This window comes from Drosophila ficusphila, unplaced genomic scaffold (assembly GCF_018152265.1).
Source record: "Drosophila ficusphila isolate 14025-0441.05 unplaced genomic scaffold, ASM1815226v1 contig_791, whole genome shotgun sequence".
NCBI lineage: Eukaryota > Metazoa > Arthropoda > Insecta > Diptera > Drosophilidae > Drosophila > Drosophila ficusphila.
In genome coordinates, this window is record NW_025064737.1 from 26,846,868 (window position 1) to 26,865,965 (window position 19,098).

The window sequence follows — 19,098 nt, forward strand, 5'->3', positions numbered from 1 at the left end:
TACGGCTACATAATATTTGAAAATAGAAGTTGATTGATTTATGTGAAGAAATTTTGATTTGCCTACGGTAAGATCATAATTAATGGTAATAATTGTAATCGTAATCACTTTATGCGCTAAATTAAACACGAAAATAAACTCTAATTATATATATGCACTTATATTCAGCAAATTTTGATTCGCATTGAACAAATTAGATTTTATACACAAATGTGAGCAATTTCATTAAGCACGCTAGAAACTCTCTCTTTTTTACTCGCTCAACCATTTTAAACAATTATGTTATGAATATATCAATTTTTCGATTGTTCTCTCTTCACGTTTTCAAAGTTTTTATACAAGTATTAACTATTATGTTGTAGTAAAACAAAGAATAAGTAATGTATGGGTAATCAATCTTGTTTCTCTCCGAAAAATAAAACACGTACCTGAGCGTTTTCGCCTGCCCACCTTGAATCGAAAACAGGGCGTAACCACGCCCCTCAACCAGGTGAACACGCAAAAATTCTATACAATTCAACATTCTCAAGCTGTTACTCAATTACACTCGATTGGTTTCTTCTGTTTTTGTGTTTAGACCTACCACTAGGTTGACATTTCGACTTTCGACTTGGTTTCTGCAGTTATTATCTTTCGTTATGGTTTTATCGCCGGCCCTCAATCTTGTGTTCAGATTTCGGTTTATCCATATCCATAGATATAGTGCGTTTCAGATCCCCAAGGCAATAGACGCATTCGATTAGGGCAAAGCTAACAAAAAAGGCTTCACAAATATTCTATTGCCTATCCTATGGCTATGAAACGCACTGCGCTTTCTGGATTTTCCTGTCAGTTTGTGTGAACATTTTCTTGGTTTTTCTTGTTTCTTGTCATTTTCAGTTGCCTTGGAATTTTTTAGCTAAACTTGCTTCGAAATATTTTCTTTGTTTTAACATATTTTTTATAACGTTTGTTTCTTAAATTTGCTTATTTAAACCGTATAATTGCACTTTATCTTGTTTATTATTTAAGTTTGATTTTCCTTTTTACATCGATATTTTTCTTTTAGACTTTTAAACGTTGCGGAATTTATTTATAATTTTCACTTGTATAATTTTGCATTATAAAAGACTTCGCATTAGCTTTTCTTTTAATTTTGACTTGAACTGGTAAACATTATTCCAAAATATATACAACTATATATGTTCCGAACAGTACCATCGAGTTTGTCCCTCGCTTACTGTTTTCTATTTTCTGTATTCTGTATTATGTATTCAGTATTCAGTTTCTGTTTCTGTTTTAGTGATGTGTGCCGTAGCTTAAGAAATTCTTTTGGCCAAATGCAGTGTCGAGTTTCGAATCGACTGCATTGGCTTGTAGCTTGTGCTTGGTTTAGTTTTGTTTTTATCCGATCTGTCTACAATTTGTTTACATGGGTGTGTGTTGCTTTATCCATTGGTTTTGTCTTTTTGCATATGCCTAGCCAACATTATTTCAGAAAATGCTCTTCAAAATTTTGGATTATTAATCACAGATAGTGTGTCTAATATATATGTATGTATATAATAAATATGTATGTATACTTCAAATATAATTAAATTAGCAATAAATACTTTTTGATTTATTTCCATTCATTCTTTACCTACTTTCCCTTATATTTTCCCTTTCATTTTTTTCATATAATAAACATTTTTTAATTCCTTTTGGTTTGCAGAATTCTTCTCTAGTTTACCAAATGCATATTTGAATTAATTTTTTACATTTTAAGCCTTAACTTTTAATTTTGTTTTCCGTTTGTTTTTGATACTAAACCACAACATTTATGCACATCAAATTGAATTTGGGAGATTAGCCAATAAATATTTTTTTATCCATTCGCGTCGTGGAAATTATAATTATTTAAATGCCTTTAAATGATTTCAGTGTAATTATTAAACGCATTTTTGTTTACGATTTTCCACAAATTTCTTGCCATATCTTTCGTTTTTTCTTGTATTATAATTTACTAAATATTTTCAAATATTACCGACAATTTTCCTCGTTTTGACTTCCTTTAAATATATTGTATATCGTTTTTGTATGTTTTTTGACACTTACTAGCTAGCACACAAAATATGTTTTTAGGTACATTTATATATTTTTCATCTATTTTTCATTTACGCAGACATTTAGTAAGTGGTTTACCCATAGATAGAATTTCAAAGACAAACGAAATGTAGATACGTCAAAAGGAGGGCCAAAGATTAGGGGATTTAACTGTGTAAATATGTTTTGCGCTCCTGTAAAAGAGTGTGTAGAGTGTATAAGTACATTTAAATATATTTAGTTGCTCAAAATGATCATGTGTTTGGTTTGAGGTATACGCGTAGTGATGAAGACACACACATACATAAATATACAAATATATATCATATGGTATATAGTAATATAAAGACTTTATATATTTATGCTTTTCTTTTGGTGGTTAGGCGACTGTACATGAAATGTGTGTTCTCACATAAATTTTATTTTTTATTTTACTTTTAAGGGGCACAACTAGTGTGACATTTCAAAAAAATCTTTTTTTTTTTTCTTTCATATTTCGGTAGATTACACCTTTAAAAATAACATATAAAAATTTCAAATCGATATCTTAAATTGTTTTTGAGTTATAGCAATTTTAAGAGCAGCCGCTTGTATAGCAGTGCATACGATCATTTTATCTTTAAACGCGTTTTTCTCGAAACTGCATTTTCCGAATTTGCTGCAGTGATAACTCAAAAACTAATGATCCGATCACTATCAAATTTTTTTTAGATGTTCTATATATAGTCCTCCCTACAATGACCTATCGGTTTTTTGATCCGATCAAAAATCGAATTTTGTCAGGCCAAAAACAACCAAAATTTTGGGTAAAATTCGATTTTTTTTTTTAAAACGCCGCTATTTTGTCAATTTTTGATATTTTTTTTTATCGTAGGTCATTGTATGGACAATATCATCTAGTTTAACGAGAATTTTTCATTTTTTGATTTCATCCACGGAGAAGGCCGGAATCACTGCAGCAGTTGGGGCACTTTTTTTTTTTAGCGCCGTTGGAGATCGGCTCTAGCTTAAAAAATATTTAATTTTTTTCTTTAAAAATTTTACAGTATATTCTTCAAACATGTATAAATATATTCTGAAAATTTGAAAAGAATTGATCCAGTAGTTTTTTTTATAAAAATTCCCAAAAATCACCATTTTTTTAGGCCGTCACACTAGTTGTGCCCCTTAAGCCGAAATGTTGAAATTTTCGATTCAAATTTCCGTTTTAAAGCCTAAACACAGATAATTTTTTTTTAGTTTTTCATATATTTTTTTTTTAACACCGAAACATTTTAATTTTGCTTAATTTAGTTCAATACGTGTGCAATTTGTTTAAATGATAATTAACTCGTATGTATTTGGAGAAGTTTTTTAGGTTTTAATAGGGGTCTTGGGTTTTTTGAATTTGCTAAACGGAAGTTTAATTTGGGGACTCTTGTTTTTGAAATTTTGGTTTTACTCTGCGTTTGCGTTTATTTTGAATTATTATTTTGTGTGCTCTGTCTCGCTTTGCTTACTAATTTATTTAATTTGTAAATGTGAAGGCAGCTTTGTTTATTGATTTCCGTTTGTATTTTCATCATTTGAAATCATAAAAAATGTAGAATTTTTGTGGATAATTTTGTTTTGTTTTTCGTTTTGTTTTTCTGGTTTACTTTTGAATTTAGCTATTTCACTGATTTGGTGTCTGTTTCTTCTTTGTATTGTAGAGTCTTGTATTATTATTGCTTGGTTGGTTGTTATTGATCGGATATTGATGTTGCTTGTTTAGTATGGTCTTTGCTGTAGTTATTGTAGTTGTTGCTGGCTATACTCATTCTGTCTATGTCGAAGACGACTGCCTGGGGTCTTGGTCCTTATGAGCCGAAGTTTAGACTGTTAGAATCCAAAGAACTTCTATATAAATTGTGGAAAACATAAGATACTCTTATGGAATGTGCGAATTTCAGAGCTCGAGGACCAAGGAGCAGCCCAAACAGTCGTCGATTAAGTTGTTGGCTTGTAACTGCTTTGCTGATTTGCTGTTGGCTATATCTGTATATTTTCGCATTGGACTGCTGGTTCTGTTCAATAAAAATATACTCAACACAAAAATGCGGTTCGAAACGAAATGCAAAATGAAAATGGTTCTTGGTTTTGCTCAGTTTGTTTTTTGGTCTTAAGGTTTTAGTTTTAGTTTTGTTTTTGTTTTTCTTTTTGTTTTTCGTTTGCTTTTAAGAAAGTTTGTACAAGAGAATGCCTATTTGTCGATTGTCAAAACGAAACAAAAATATACATCGTACACTCCGGGGCACAAATGTATGTTTCTTCGCTTGCTGTTTTTTGATTTTTTTTTTTTTGTAGTTTTACCTTTGTTTTGTTTTTGTTTTTGTTTTCCTCCTACGCAGTTGATTACACATTTAACTAAGAGCTAGCGCACATTTACCACATCGGTCAGCTGGCTGGCGGCTGGCGCACATATAGTATAGTATCCTATATTCCTATATAGTGTTTCGTATGGTACTATCAAAAGACGTGGCTTGATTTGGTTTCTCCCCCTAGAAGCTGTAGTAGTGGGCGGCCAGCGGTGGCCAGGCGAACGCTGGATTGCCAGTGGCCATCGGCTGCTCCTATAACTGCTCCGCCTGCTCCACCTGCTCGGCCTTGATCGGCGCCAGCTTCTCGTGCAGTATGGAGCCCACGTGGCCGCCCGGACTGCCCGGAATCTCCGCCGCCCCCGCCTCCGATTCGCACTTGATGTGACTGCTGCTGCTGCCATTGAGATCCATGATTTTGTGGTGGTTCGGGTGGCCAACGCCGCCGCTCTCGCCGCTCTTCATGCTGCTGGCATCCGTCTCCGAGTCGTCCCGCGAGGTCATCCGGCTGCTCCTCCCGTTCCCATTTGCCTGGCCATTGCCACCTCCACCTCCGCTTCCACCGCCACTTCCCTTGCTGCTGTTCTTGTTGTGCGCCAGCTCGCTGTTGTTGTTGTTGATGTGGCCGGAGTGCTCCTCGTCGCTGCTGCCACCGCTGTCGGCGCTCAGCCGCTCCCGCTTGATGTCCGCATAGCCGCCGAGCGGACTGCCCGACCGCTTGACGCTCTCGCCGCTGGCACTCGAGCAGGTGGCGGCGTAGTCGTTGCTCCGGTGGTTGGTGAACGGCAGCGGGGTCTTCTTCACCAGCAGCTGGTCGAGCAGGGCGTGCCCGTGTCCATGGCCATGGCCATTGCCATTGCTGCTCCCATTGCCCGCCGAGCTGCCGTTGCCCTCGCCCGCCTGCAGCTTCTTCCGGATGATGCCGTCGTACATGTTCTCCGCCATCTCCAGCGCGCTCTTCATCGGTCCGTGGTGGTTGGCCGCCTGGGTGTTCCGCATCGCCTCCGTGATCCGGTTGAAGTCCATGCCGTAGGCGCTCGTGGCGTTCGGCTGCGGCCAGAACATGTTCGGCTGGAAGGACAGCTGCTGCGGACCCGCATCAAACAGCGGCAGCTTCAGCCCATTGGGCGTTGCTGCTGCGGCCGCTGCTGCTGCCGCCGCCGCCGCTGCCGCCGCCTGGCTGTTTTGGTTCTTCAGGGCATTGCTCAGCTTGGAGCCGCCGTGCGGCCCGGCCTTCAGCTTGTCCAGCTGCAGCTTGTGGGCCGGCCCGGTGAGGCCGGCGAGGTCGGGCTGCGGCTTGGGCTCCCGCTTGCGCGGCCGCATCAGGTGGCGCTCCTTCACCTTGTACTCGAGCGTCGAGTGCGGCACGCCGTAGTAGCTGCCCGCCCGGTGGACGGACATCTCGCCCCGCTGCACCGCCTTGACCGCCTCCACCAGGCTGTCGCGGTCGTAGTTGCGGTACTTGCCCCGCTTCGGCCGCGTTCCCTTGCCCGCCGCCAGGGCGGCCGCCTCCTGGGCGCTCAGCTGCTGCTGCTGCTGCTGGTGGGTCAGGTGGTGGCCCGGGTGGTGCTGCTGCGACAGCAGGTTGGGCGAGGCCCCGAACCGCGAGGTGTCCGTCCCTCCGATGATCTTGGCCACCGAAATGCTCGGCTTCTTGTAGCCCAGCGACGAGGATTGCCCGTTGTTGCTGCTGCAGTCGCTCACGTTCCCGTTGCGCAGTCCGTCCTGGCCGCTCTGCTCGTTGATCTGCCGCTGGATGTTGCTGGCCATCATCTTCTGGATGCTGGACGAGGAGGCGGCCACGGCCAGCAGGCTGTTGCCGGCGGGGTAGCCGCCCTGGGTCACCGCGGCCGCCAGCATGGGCGAGGCGGTGTGCGGACTGCGGTTGCTGCCGTTGCGGTGGCTGCTGCTGCTGTTGTTGCTGGCGCTGCTGCTGAGGCTCAGGCTGAGGCTGTTGTTGTTGTTCAGCGGGTGGTGGTGCGGGCCGCCACCGCCCGGCGACAGGCTGCTGCCGCTGACCTTGAAGGACGGAATCTTCAGTATGGGATCCTCGCTGGCATCGCCGGCGTCCAGCGAGGAGTTCGTCTCCGGAGTCTCCGACTTGGGCAGGCGATGGCGATAGCCGGCGACGTGGTGCTGCTGCTGCTGCTGCTGGTGGAGCTGCTGCTGCTGCAGCAGCGAGGCGTTGCCGTTGCTCAGCTCCTGGCTGGCGGGCATCATGCCCCCACTGTTGGCCACCAGGATGCCCTTGATCAGATCGCCCACCGTCTGCCGCTCGTCCAGCTTGGGCATGGCCCCAATCCCCGCGGCCAGCATCAGAGTCTGCAGCAGGATGTTGGCGTCCAGCATGGCCCCCTGGTTGGCACTCGCACTGCCGGCATCCGGGAGGCGCCCCATCTTCGGCGATCCCCGGTCGAGATCCTCGCCCAGATCGCTGCCATTGTGCTCGGACTGGTGGCTCAGCTTGCGGATCTGCGACCGGGCGAACTCCGCTGGGTAGGCTGGAGCGGGCGTCGAGGCGTTGCTGTCCACCTCCGCCTCGCCGTCGTCGTTGGAGTCGTCGGGCTCCTCGCCGTCCGGATCCTGGTCGAGGTCGTGCTGCATCTTGAACAGCCGGTTGTCCAGGATCGAACGCGGCACGTGGTGCTGGCTGGCGGCCTTCCTTGGCTCCATCTTGTTGGCCATCACGTCCTGCAGCGCCCGGTTCAGGTCCTCCTCGCTGTACGCCCTCCTTCCCGACGGCGTGGGCGTGGCACATGCTCTGAAGGAAATTTTAAAAGAATTTATGAGGGATTTAATACAAATATGTCTATTTAGACAAAGTTAAATCACTTACAAACAAATATATAAAATAAGTGTTTAAAAATTATAATCATAATCATTAGATATATTTTCCTGTTATAACCAGAACTTATACTATCTACAATTACAATCTACAATGCAATACAGTATTCCCAAAATCAACTACACCTAAGCAAGTGTTGATTGGTTATTGCTTACTTAACAACGTCATATTTTACTTGACGACCTCAGGTGTTTGCGATAAGATACGATTTTCTGGCATTTCCTTTTGGATTTCCCTCAAATACACTAGAAGGAGGGCCTTTCGGCGCTCCACCACCCAATCTCAACCGCTAAAAAGTCAGCAAGTCAATCAACTTTTATCTCCCGGCAATTTTCGTCAGTGGGTTCAGGATTCGAGGGTAATATTTTTTGGCAGCCCCATCAAAGAACTTGACAGCCACTTCCCTTTTTTGGCTTAGTAGAAAGTACTCCTTTTTCGGCACTCACACACACTCACACCCACACACACAAACACAGGGAGAGGGGCACTCGAGAGGACTGACAATGAGTGCTTCTTAAATGTCTGCAGCAGGCAGACGGGGAAAAGACGACACTGGTGTCAAAGGCAAGCCAAGGATGCTATGCAATCTTTCCCGTTTCCCCCATTTTGGTGGCCATTTTTTTTTGGGAAAAGACAAAAGATGACAAGTCAGGGGAGTCTGGCCGAGGGGAGATCAAAAGTGGGGTGGAGGGGTGCGGGCCTCGGACCAAATATGTTTTTGAAGTTCATTAGACGAATCCAAAAATAAAGAAAACCGAAAAGAGACATTTCGCAGGGAAGAAAAAAGAATAAGCATTTTTCACTTAATGCCAGCGCGAGCGTGAGTCCAAGCGCATTTCCTTCTACTCCTACTAACTCATCAGGAAGAGGCAACTTTTGTGTTCCGGCAACAACAGCAATCTTACACTGGGGAAAAGATGGGGTACCAAATGGTGGAATAAAATAATTTTAATATAATATCCTCCTTAAAGTAAATCAAATAAAATTTTAGAATATGTTGCAGTTGATTTGAAGTTTAACATTCAAATTGTTTTTAATGCACTTTAAATAAACATTGATCGCTTGTGCTTTAAGAATATTTGAATTACATTAATTTTTAAAAACATATTTTTAAGTGCATATTTTCGAGCTTTTAATATTTCCTGCACATGCTGCAATTTTTTCGAGTGCCGAAGCTGCACGAAATATTTCTTTTCTTTATGCGCAACCAGAAACGAGACGAGCTCGAGACCCTTTCTTTTTCGTGGGCGGCTGGGGACATTGCACCGGCAAGAAGGGGCGTGGCAGGGTGGTTTAAAAGGGTAAGGGGGGTGGGTGGTGGGAAAAACGCACAGCTTCTTTGGCGCCCTTCGCTGAGGGCTCTGTGGCACAACAGGAGGCGGCCCTGGCAAAAGTTGATGGCAAAGTCATAGCAACTTTTTTGCTTTTTTCGCCACCCCCTCCCTGTTCTACGCCCATTTGTTTCGGAGTCCTTGCGCGTCTGGAAAATGTCTGAAAATTGTGCAGACAACACAAAAAAAAATGCAGGCTAGAGGAAGAACAAGAAAAAGAGCCAAGCGAAAGCGGCAGCAGGTGGCAGTGAATGTTAAACTGTATGATAGCTGATGGTTTTTTGGTGGGGAGGCGGTCGTGGAAGTGGAAGTGGGAGGGTCAGGGGCGGGTTAAAAGGGGGTGGCGAGCGGAGGTGTGGCCCCGGCTGACCGTAAGTGGATTGGGCTGTGGGCGGTGGCATCATCATTAATGGCGACAGTTTTTCGCATTTTTGCTCATTTTGCATATACAAAATAATTTACCGAAAAAGGAAAGGCAAAAAAAAATTTGCATAATTGCGCAGAACCGAAAAATGGAGCGGGAAATCCCCTTTTCCCCTTCCTGCAAAGGATGTTGCGCGAAAAATAAATGAAAAATGTCATTTCAATGTCGTTTGGATTTTTTCGTTGGTGTCGTTTACCTTTTGGCTGCACTTCAATTGCAATTTGCCACTGCAACAGCCGTCGCTGCCGCTGCCGCAGTCGACGTCGCTGCCGGCGCAGTTGTTGTACAACATGCATGCATTTGTTGGGGCCTTTGTTGTTTTTGCCGCTGCACACGCATGTGGAGAGCATTCATTTGCACCCAAAAAAAGCAAAAAATATAAAGCGAGCCCCAAACCCTATTTTTCCTGCTTTTTTCCTCTTTTTCCGTTGGCGTTGCAATTTTTCTGACATTTTGTTTTAATTTGTGGCAGCGCGGCAAAAGGGTTGATTTTTTTTTTTGCCTGTGTGTGTGCGTGTGTGGACTTTTTTTTGTATTTTTGTTGTTGCCATTTTGACGCAACTGAAATGCATTTTTGTTAACAGTTGTTGTTGTTATGCGCATATTGCATTTTTGTCGGTTCATCCCACACCTTTTGTTTGGCTTTAGTCGTACATACGAACGTTAACATAAAGCTCCCCCACCTCTCAACCCCCTCATAAATGCTGGCTATAATTTTTGGTTCATTCCAGCAGGGAGACAGTTTTTTATTTCAGCTTTAACAGCAGTTATATTTGGCTAGGTAATTATGTAAGCACGGTAATTAAGGCGTGATTCCAAGGCAGAGGACAATCCAATTGTCAGGAATAATTAATTTGAAACATACGATTGACAAACATTTGATGAAATGAACAAAACCTTGTTCAGTAGCCTAGTTACTTTTCATTTCATCAAATATTTATATATTTGTTTTTGTAGATATTTAAAATTTTGCAATTGGCAACAGTTAATAAATAAACCACTATTTTGGTTATGCATTTTCGGCATTTAACTGAAGCCCTGAATTTTTTTATCTTTCAATTTGGTTGCGTGCTTGGAGGCCGCTAAATATGCGAGGGGCATAGTTGAAGGGAGGGGAGCCTCGCTGGCATTTCACTGGAGGAATGGAATGTGGGGTTAATGGCTGAGGGGGAGGTGCTGCGAATAGGGGTTTGTGGGCGGGGGAGCGGACTGGGAGGGGCAGCAGGAAGCCGCTGGCTCCGACGGGCGCACAATGCCGTCAACTGTCCCCCGTTCCAAACTGGCATTTTTTTTTGTGTGTGCACGAACGTGTGTGTGTTGACAACGTCGAATGCAATTTTGTTAAAAATGCATTAAGTGCATGTGTGTGTGTGTGTGACTGTGTGTGGGTATGAATGCAATTGCATGTTTGTTTTTGTTGCCAATGCAGTCCGCCCCACAGCGCCTACACTTGATGCGTGCGCAGCAAACCCGCCACCCCCTGCCCCACCCACTCCCTCATCGCCCTCCATTCCGCCAACGCTTCCCCCACACACACACACATACTGGTGCATACATCAACCCATACAAGAGCCAACCTCACACACACACATTCATTGCAGTTGCATTTTTTCGGAAGATATGCACTCATTTTTTTTCGACGCTGCTGCCGACGTCGACGCTGCTGCAGCTGCATTTTTGTATGCACTTACTTTATTTTTGTTTCTATCTCGCTCATTCACTCACGCATATAACGGCAATCAGGCAGGTTACAAAAAAGGCTGAACAACTTTTTTAAAGGACACCTTGTTATACCCTGGCCGTAACCAGAACCAATAAACCAAAAAAAATCTCGAAAAATATTGATAAAATATTATAGGGATAATCATAAAATGAACAAAAAATAAATCAAACTTTTTTTATCAAGTCCACTTCAAATTAGCTGATATGCAAATTGAAAACATTTTTAGTCTTAAAGAAATTGAAAGCTTGAAAATGTAAATGTATATATAAATAAAAATGCATTCAAATTTGACCGGGTCTATAACGGAGCCAGCCCGAATCGAGCCACCAACAAACACTCATTGAAATGACAAAAATATGGAGAAAAAAAAGTGAATGAGAGCGGTGAAGGGGAAGAGCACAGAAAATAAAATAATGAAACCAAGGGGGATCCATGAAACCGTTAAAAAATTGCTGCCCTCCAACAATAACAATCGCAATGGCCAGTGCACGCATTAACCTTTTGTTGCTGTTGTTGTTGGTGTACCTTATATATTTCGCTCATTTTTTGTACTTTTTGTTGTTGTGTGTATTTTTTGGGGCCAAACGCAGCCGACTGCGCTGCCGACGTCGACGTCGTCGTCACTCTTTGCCAGTTATTACGTTCGCAATCTCTCTCGCTTTTTTTTCGGTGTCGGTGTGTGCGTGGGGAGAATTTTTCGTAAACGAAAAATAATGAATATATACCCAGCGACAATCCCCTGCCCAACCAATCCTTAACCCGCCGAAAGTGCATAGAAAAAAGTAGCAAAGAAGAAAGACCAAAAATGCGAAAAAACACTGACACTGATACACGGGGAGAAAAGGCTAGTGAAAGCTGAATATTACTTTGAAAGCCCTCAGCATGCCTTATTTTGATCATAATAATTTAATAAAAATGTTTGGCCTTCTAAAACATTTTTAATTTAAAAAGATCCCTAATTATTTCTAATTAAAGAATTCGGTCTTTTAGATGTCATTTCCTCAGTGCACACCCACACATAGAGAAAGTAAAACGCAGCTTGCAAAAAAAAGCGATCGATATGATGCACTCATTTTTGTCTGCTGCGCTGGGCGACGTCGGCGTCGCTGCTTCAGCTGCTGCTGCTTCGAGGAGCGACGCCGTCTCATCATCCTCGGCATCATCAGCCTGAAAAAAATCTGTAATAATAAACGCTTGACGAAAAAAAAACTCCAAAAATTGCAGCGTCAGTGGCTTTTGTGCTTCAAGTGGTTTGATGGTCTGAGTGGGTTGCTGCCGGGGGAGGTTTTGGGGTGTGAGGTCGGGTCTCGGTCATCTGGTTTGCCCCATCGATGAACACTTTGGTCGATCGTTGTCTAATGCCTTCTTTTCAGCTTATTTAAAGCAAGTCCAACAACATACAACAATAATTTTAGGTAGCTAACACATCTTTAACATAAAAATAATTTTTTATTATTCAGAAAATCTACTGAAAAAATAATTTTATGTGAATAACATAATTAAGTTCATGATCGAATTAAAATAAATTAAATTTATATTGCTGGATATTAAATATTCCAAATTAATTGGTCAACAAATGCTTTTCAAATTCTAGCTCTTTTCTTGAAAACTTCAGATTTTCTTACTTCTCTTTTCTTGCTTTTCCTTGCTTAAAAATGACTCCCCGTGTCCCTTTCGCTCCTTTTTTCACTTCCTCTAACCCCTTATGAATTCATGGCTTTTTGTACACTTTTTTGACACATCCTTCTCGCTTTTTTTGTGTATGACAATTAAAATAGGTGTACGAGATGGTGCATGGCGACGATGGCGGCTGCTAACAAACACTTGGCCATGCTTTAGACAATAGACAAGGACTCGTGCTTTGCGGCTCAAGTGGCAGCCGCCATCGTTGCCACAGTCGCCGCTGCATCAGCCAAGGAGCAAACGCAAAAAAACGAGGAGGAGGAGATCCAGCCAAACCAGAAGCAGAACCGCAAACAACAAAAAATCCCACCGAAAAAAGTAATGACAAAAATTGCTGGGAAGTGCTGCGAAATTATGCACACGCTCTGTCGTCTGAAGTGCACACCTACACCTGCACCTACACCTACGCCCAAAGTAATAATAAAAGGTGCTGCTGAACATTTTAGAGTAATTAAAAAAATAGCAGGCAACAAAACACAAAAAAAAACCCACGAAAAGCGAATTGAAAAAAGATTGCGGAGCCGCTGAAGGAGTTAAGATGCAGCCGCACAGAACGGAATACATAAATCCGGCATTCTTCTTTTTACTTGCACATATAATCCTTGTTTTTCTTCTTTTTCGGAAGATTTAATGTAAATTTATGCAGCCCACCTGCCTAACGCTGGTAATTAAGCGTGGCTGCAACGGGGCGTATGTGTAATTTTCGGCATCGTTTCATAAACCGCACTCACACTCACACACACTCAGCGGGCAGCGGTATAATTGCACAATTTTTACATAGGCTCACAACAATAAAGCTTCAGCTGCCACAGCATCAGCATTTGCGGCAGTGTGTGTGGCCGTGTGGGTGTGCTGGTGTGCGGGTGTGAGAGTGGTGCTGCCCCGTTAAGTATGCTACAGTAAGTGCAGTGTCAGAGGCGGCGGGCCAGCGCCCAAAGTGCAATTATCTCATGTATTGTCTGCCACACGATTCGGTGTTTTTTCCGGTTTTTTTTGGTGAGCATAATACCCTACAGATATTTTGGGCTAATCAAGCATTTGTGGTTCAATGACTCGAATGCAATTTATAGGTCTGGGGAGTCATTTCAATGGATAAATGAAAAAAAATGATGATGATTACTCCAACAGAATGTCGAAATAAATAAATTAATTATATTAAATTTGTCATTATATATGTATATTAATCACAAAATTCAAATCGTACTAATATTTTAAACAAATGACGTTGTCAAGTAATTTGTGTATATATTTAACGGAATAACTGGAACATAAAAAAGAGCATCGCTTGTTCGCTTGCCTCCCAAAAATATATATAAAATATATTACTCCCAAAAATATTCCACCTTTTTTTCTCTCTTTTGGTTTTACATGGAATTCTGCTTTTTTCGTATGTATTGTGCTGGGGTTTTTTAATTTTTTTTTCGGCGTTTGCGCAGATTGCCAGATTTATATTGAATACATGCTTATACATAGGTATTTATGTGCTGCAACCCCCCGCCCCCTGCGGGAATAAAGGAAGGGGTAACCCCGATTCGGCACTCACCTGACGGACTTCACATCGCCGCTAATCGATGAGTTCGGCGATGGCTTGCTGCTAAGATCGAGCGGTGCATCTGCACTGGGACTGGGCGTATCTTTGAGTGCGGGACTGATTGCGGCTGCAGATACTTCTGAGGTAGTTGGCGTCACCGAGCTAGCGATCTGTTGCTGTTGCTGTTGCTGCTGCTGTTGCTGCTGCTGCTGTTGGCTGGCCAGCGAGTTGATCAGGTTGAAGTCGGCCAGCAGCGAGAACTGCGCCAGGTGGGCGGCCATCGAGTCCATCGATGTCATCTTGGCTGCCCGCTGGGTCAGCAGCTTGTACAGTTCGAGCGAATTCGCGGATGTTGCCGCTGTTGGTGTTGCTGTTGCAGCAGCAATGTGGCGAGCCCTGTTGCCACTGCTGTTGTTGTTGGTGTTGCTGTTGCTGTTGCTGTTGTGGTGGGGCAGTGATGTGCTCGAGTTGCTGTCACTGTCGTGCTGCAGGGAATAAAGAAATAAATAAATGGGATAAAATATATACAAATTGTTTAAAAGCAACTCCAAAATGTATCTAAATATTGTTTAGTAGTATATGTGGCTTAAAGGGTAGTTGACCCACCTGATGAATGTGGCTACTACTAGTGCTGCTGCTAGTGGCTACGGTTTCGGCCACCAATTCGCCCTGGGCGTTCACCGTTAGCAGGCGACCGTTAACACAGAAATTGCACTTGGCCGACGGTCTCCAATCGTTGGGTTCTGGCGGTGGTGATGGTGTACTGGTGGCTCCCGGTGATGGTGTACGTGATGAATCGTGTGATGTTTGGTTGTTCTCTGTGGATTATCAAACTTAAAGAAACTATATGTAAGTATATGATATTTTACGTACCAAAATCTTCTTCCAGCAGCTGACTGCCGTTGTGGTACTGCTCTAGACGGTGGTTCTCTGTTTTACAGTGGTTGGGTTTGCTCTCCTTGCTGCTGTGGTTGTATTGCGGTGGCTCGTCCTCGGAACCTTCTATTGCTATGGGCTGTTGCTCCTCGATATTCAAGTGGCTGCGCGTCAGTTGCTCTTGATAATGTTTCCATTGCCGGCGACCCATAAATTCTTCAGCAACGCGTTCTAGGCCTGAAATTGGATTAGGAAAAATATAAAATTTAGTTATATGTATGTAGAAATAACAAGTTTCAGGCTTTTTAAGAAAAGTTTTAAAAATGTCAACCCCAATAGGAATTCGCCATTCGAATTACACATTCGTTACTTTGTAAGAAGGCTAAGCTCAGGTGCATTAATTATTCAAAAAACTTTTCTGAGCAGTTCGAGAATGTTATGCCAGTTGCATGGCTTAATAAACTATAATTTGCCTAGTGGTGGCAATTAATGAACCATTTTTTACTTGCCTTCAGTCAACCCAAGCCCCATTTCTTTTCCTCTCCTGGGAATTTTAGCAGACAGAAATTACTTAATTGAAATGCAATGCCACTAAGTATAGGAGAAAAATGCATGTAAAAATCGAAAAGAAAAGAAAAGAAAAAGAAGTGAACAACTTTGACGGGTGCACTATACTTAGAAGGGCACACGCTGCGTATGCGTAATTATTGAATACGAAATGTGTGCGAGTGGAAAATTGATAGATTTGAATGTTTACATTGGGGCGACTGGCTGCATTTCCTAGCACATCCGTCTTGGCCAGCCCGAGAGCTCTAATTGCCGCACAAAAGTTATGCAATTTAATGCAAAATGCATTTGGCCAGGGAGTGGGAGAAAGCGGTTGGAGCCTAACCCCGCCACTTGAAGGGGCAGGCATGCGTGGCTCAAAAGCAAAACTTTTGCGCATATGGCAAAAGGCTACGCGTCAACTCACACGAAATGCGAATTAAAGGAGGGCCAGCGGAAGGAAAAGTACGAAAAAAAATGTACGGCAGACCAAATGTAAAAACGAAATGGTTGGCGGAGGGGTGCGGGGAGTCCCGGCATTTTGTAGCATTTTTACTGCCAAAAATACGTGTTGGAGGTAAAAGTTGCGTGTATTTTTTAAACCGGAAGTTGGAACGAAGCAGCGTTCAGAAATTCTAACAGCCCCCGATGTCCTTGTTGGTGGCCCCATCGTCCTGATTGCGCACAAGTGCGTGTGTTCGGTGCGTGCGTTTGGGGAATGGCAACTTGGGGCTCAAGTGGAGCAGCAGCAGCAGCAGGAGCAGGACGAACTGCTGCGGGAGTGGGGAACCATCGACGCACTGCAGCTGCAGCTGCTGCTCATTCCGGCGCAAAAGTGGAGCGGCATGTTCAAACTTTTCGCAGTGTAAAAATCGCATTGCTTTCCCAGCTGCAACGGCAACTGCAGTTTTTTAAGCGCTCAAATAAACAGGGTCGTCGTCGTCGTCGCCGTCGTCATCGTCGTCGTCGTCGTCGTCGTCGTCGTCATCGTTGTTGTTGTCGTCGTTGTTGTTGCCGTTGTCGTTGTGTTAGCGCTCCGGGGGTTGCGCCTCCGCCTACCCGCCGTGCCCCGCTTTTCCGAGACTTTCCACCTGCCGCACGCACCGAAAAAAGGCGAAAAAACGAGGTGAATGCACGCACGGGACGTACAAAACTCAAACTTTAAAATGCAACCAGTCCACAGACACACGCCTGCATTTTGTCGTTAAAAAATTCAGCGCGCACGAAAAGGAATCGTGCACGATACGTAGATGCCCTTCAAGGAAATGTGTTACTAACGATAAAATGGATAAAACTATAAATACGAAAGTAAACAAAACTCTTATTGAATTATTTGATCTTTTTATCGATCTATTCTATATTCCAATTATAATGATGATAAAATCAAATATTCATCTTATGTTTACATAACCTTTACCTATCGATAACCCACTTTTTTTTTAGCGATACCCAGCTAATTTCGAATTCCTCCCGAATATCCCCACCAATCTATTGTAACAATTAGCCGTGGCTTATCCACTCCCCCGTCGTTAGACTTGTAATTCCTATTCATTACAAACCGAGCCACAAATTGCAGTCGGCCATCTGCGGACGAAGGGTGCGTGTGTTTTCAGCGAAGGAAACCCTACGCACTGGCGAAATGCAGGGGTTCCTCTGCCTGTGCTTCTTCTTCTTCTTCTTCTGCTGGCTCTGCCAGATGCACATATACACTCACACCCAGACCACTCGCACACAGTCAAGTACAATGCACGCACGCAATGCACTCACGCACACAGTCAGTGTCTGCCGTGTTTTGTCTCTGGCTGAATGAGTGTGCGTTTGTTTTGTGCATGTGGTCGGGGCGACACACATTGCGTATGAAGATGACGACGTCGACGGCCGCAAGGCGGGATTTCAATGCTGTTCTGGGTATGGGTTTCGGTTCTGGGCTTGGGCCCTGTTTCTGTTGCTGTTTCTGTTTCTGGGCCCGCTTCGGATTTTGCTTCTGGGTCTGGTCGACGGTGGTGCCATCATCGCTGTCTGCCCGCGCTCACATTATGCCAAGCAAGCAGCGCTCGAATGTATGCTAAATAGAATTTTTCGCTAGTCCGCGAACTAACAGTGAACACCTCAAAAGGTGATTAATGTACTTTTTTTATTGTTACATTTAAAGCACTTTGTGCAGGGTTTTGAATAGCAATCCACTCTCAGTGTAGTTTAAATTTAAAATCGAATTAAATAACGGTTTACGGTCCTATGAAATATTGGTTGCTATTATTATAAGAGTTCAGTTAAGTTCTCAAAGCTCACTTTAAATTATTCCTAGTTCAACCTAAGTTGCGATCCCTGTACATAGAAAATACAAGAAAAATGGGTGTATGCCTTTGGCTTAGACGCCGTCGATGGGTAGGTGGTGTGACCTATGACTGGGTGTGTGTGTGTATGTTTGAATAGGTGCAAGTGTGTGTGTGTGTGCGAGAGAGTTTGCCATTCAAGGCAACGCAACGTGACACGTCAGGTGGGCTGGTGAACTGTGGAGATTGGGCTGAGGATCGGGCGGCAGTTTGGGATTGGGTTCGCCTTCCGTCTGCCCATCCTGTCAGTCGGGCTGTCGCCCTGTCTGTCCGATTGTTTGCTCTAGGGTCGCTGCGGTGCGGTGCCCTAAAACCTACAAACTACGACAACAACCGACGGACAAACAAAAACGAAAGTGCGTTTAATCAAAGTTAGCTATTAAAGGCAAATGGCTAAACTAATTGTGACCCGCCGCAGTGGGGCGTATGATTTATTTGCATTTTGTGGGGGGGATTTTTTTTGCACTCCGCCTGTTTATACCTTAAACCCACACTAACCGAAAAAAATTGAAGCAATTAAACACGGAAACTCATTTACACACACATACGCTTAACGAAAATGCAAATGGCATGCGCCATGAGAGAGACAACGCATGAAAAGTGGCAAAAGAAATGGGCGAAACGGCAACGGCAACAGCAACAGCAACAACTACAAAAACAAACAAAAAACAAAAAAAAAGAAACGAAACGAAAAAATGCAATTATCGATTAATGTACCACATTATATGTCCCGTGTACATGTGTGTGTGTGTATGTGTATGTGTGGGGAGGCCTGCAAGTAGATAAGCCCTTATGTACACATGGTGCTTATGTACAGGCATCCGTAGGTATGTTCGGCCAGAAGTCATTAAAAAATTGTTTTTTTTTTCTCCCCAGCCACGGCTGGCAGGCTCATTGAGCTTTATTCAATTCCCATCCTTAAATTTAATTTTTGGGTGGCCGGAGCGAGGGGGGCCGTCAAGTCGCTTACATAAGCAAATTACTGTAATGACGATACATAATATGTTGTCTCATTGTTGCAGATGTCATTTGCATTAAAAGATGTATATAACTGCATTTTTGTGTGTGGCACTTTTTCGAGCCATGTGCTGCATTCTGGCCCTGCCAAGAACATGACACACAAGACAGAAACAACGCCAATTTGACATTTTCCTGCACCTCGCCTCGTTTTGGTTGCAGCTCTTTTTGGCGTAATGCGTGCCGTAATCAAATGTCAAAGTTGCCGCCAGCCTTGGAGGCGCATACGTAATATTACGTATACGCAGTGCAATTTTCAACTCATAAATTTTGCATTAGCCGCACAAACATAGGTGTTGGGCACATGTTACCATTCACAGATAATTAGATTCTAACAGCACGTGGCTAACGTTTGATTGACCTATATTGGAAATAAAAAGAAAATCCAC

At 43.4% G+C, this 19,098-nt stretch overlaps 1 protein-coding gene across 1 annotated transcript in view; it reads right to left on the reverse strand.

The window, feature by feature from the left end:
- Positions 1–3,135: 3,135 nt before the first annotated feature.
- The window catches only part of LOC108099405 (mushroom body large-type Kenyon cell-specific protein 1), a 56,193-nt gene continuing 40,230 nt past the window's right edge, over positions 3,136–19,098 (reverse strand). The window contains exons 3-6 of the mRNA XM_017202918.2: positions 14,811–15,050; positions 14,544–14,755; positions 13,950–14,422; positions 3,136–7,161 (exon numbers count right to left, since the gene is read on the reverse strand). Coding sequence (XP_017058407.1) covers positions 4,656–7,161; positions 13,950–14,422; positions 14,544–14,755; positions 14,811–15,050 — 3,431 coding nt within the window. The 3' untranslated portion in view covers positions 3,136–4,655. The remainder of the gene's footprint in view (positions 7,162–13,949; positions 14,423–14,543; positions 14,756–14,810; positions 15,051–19,098) is intronic.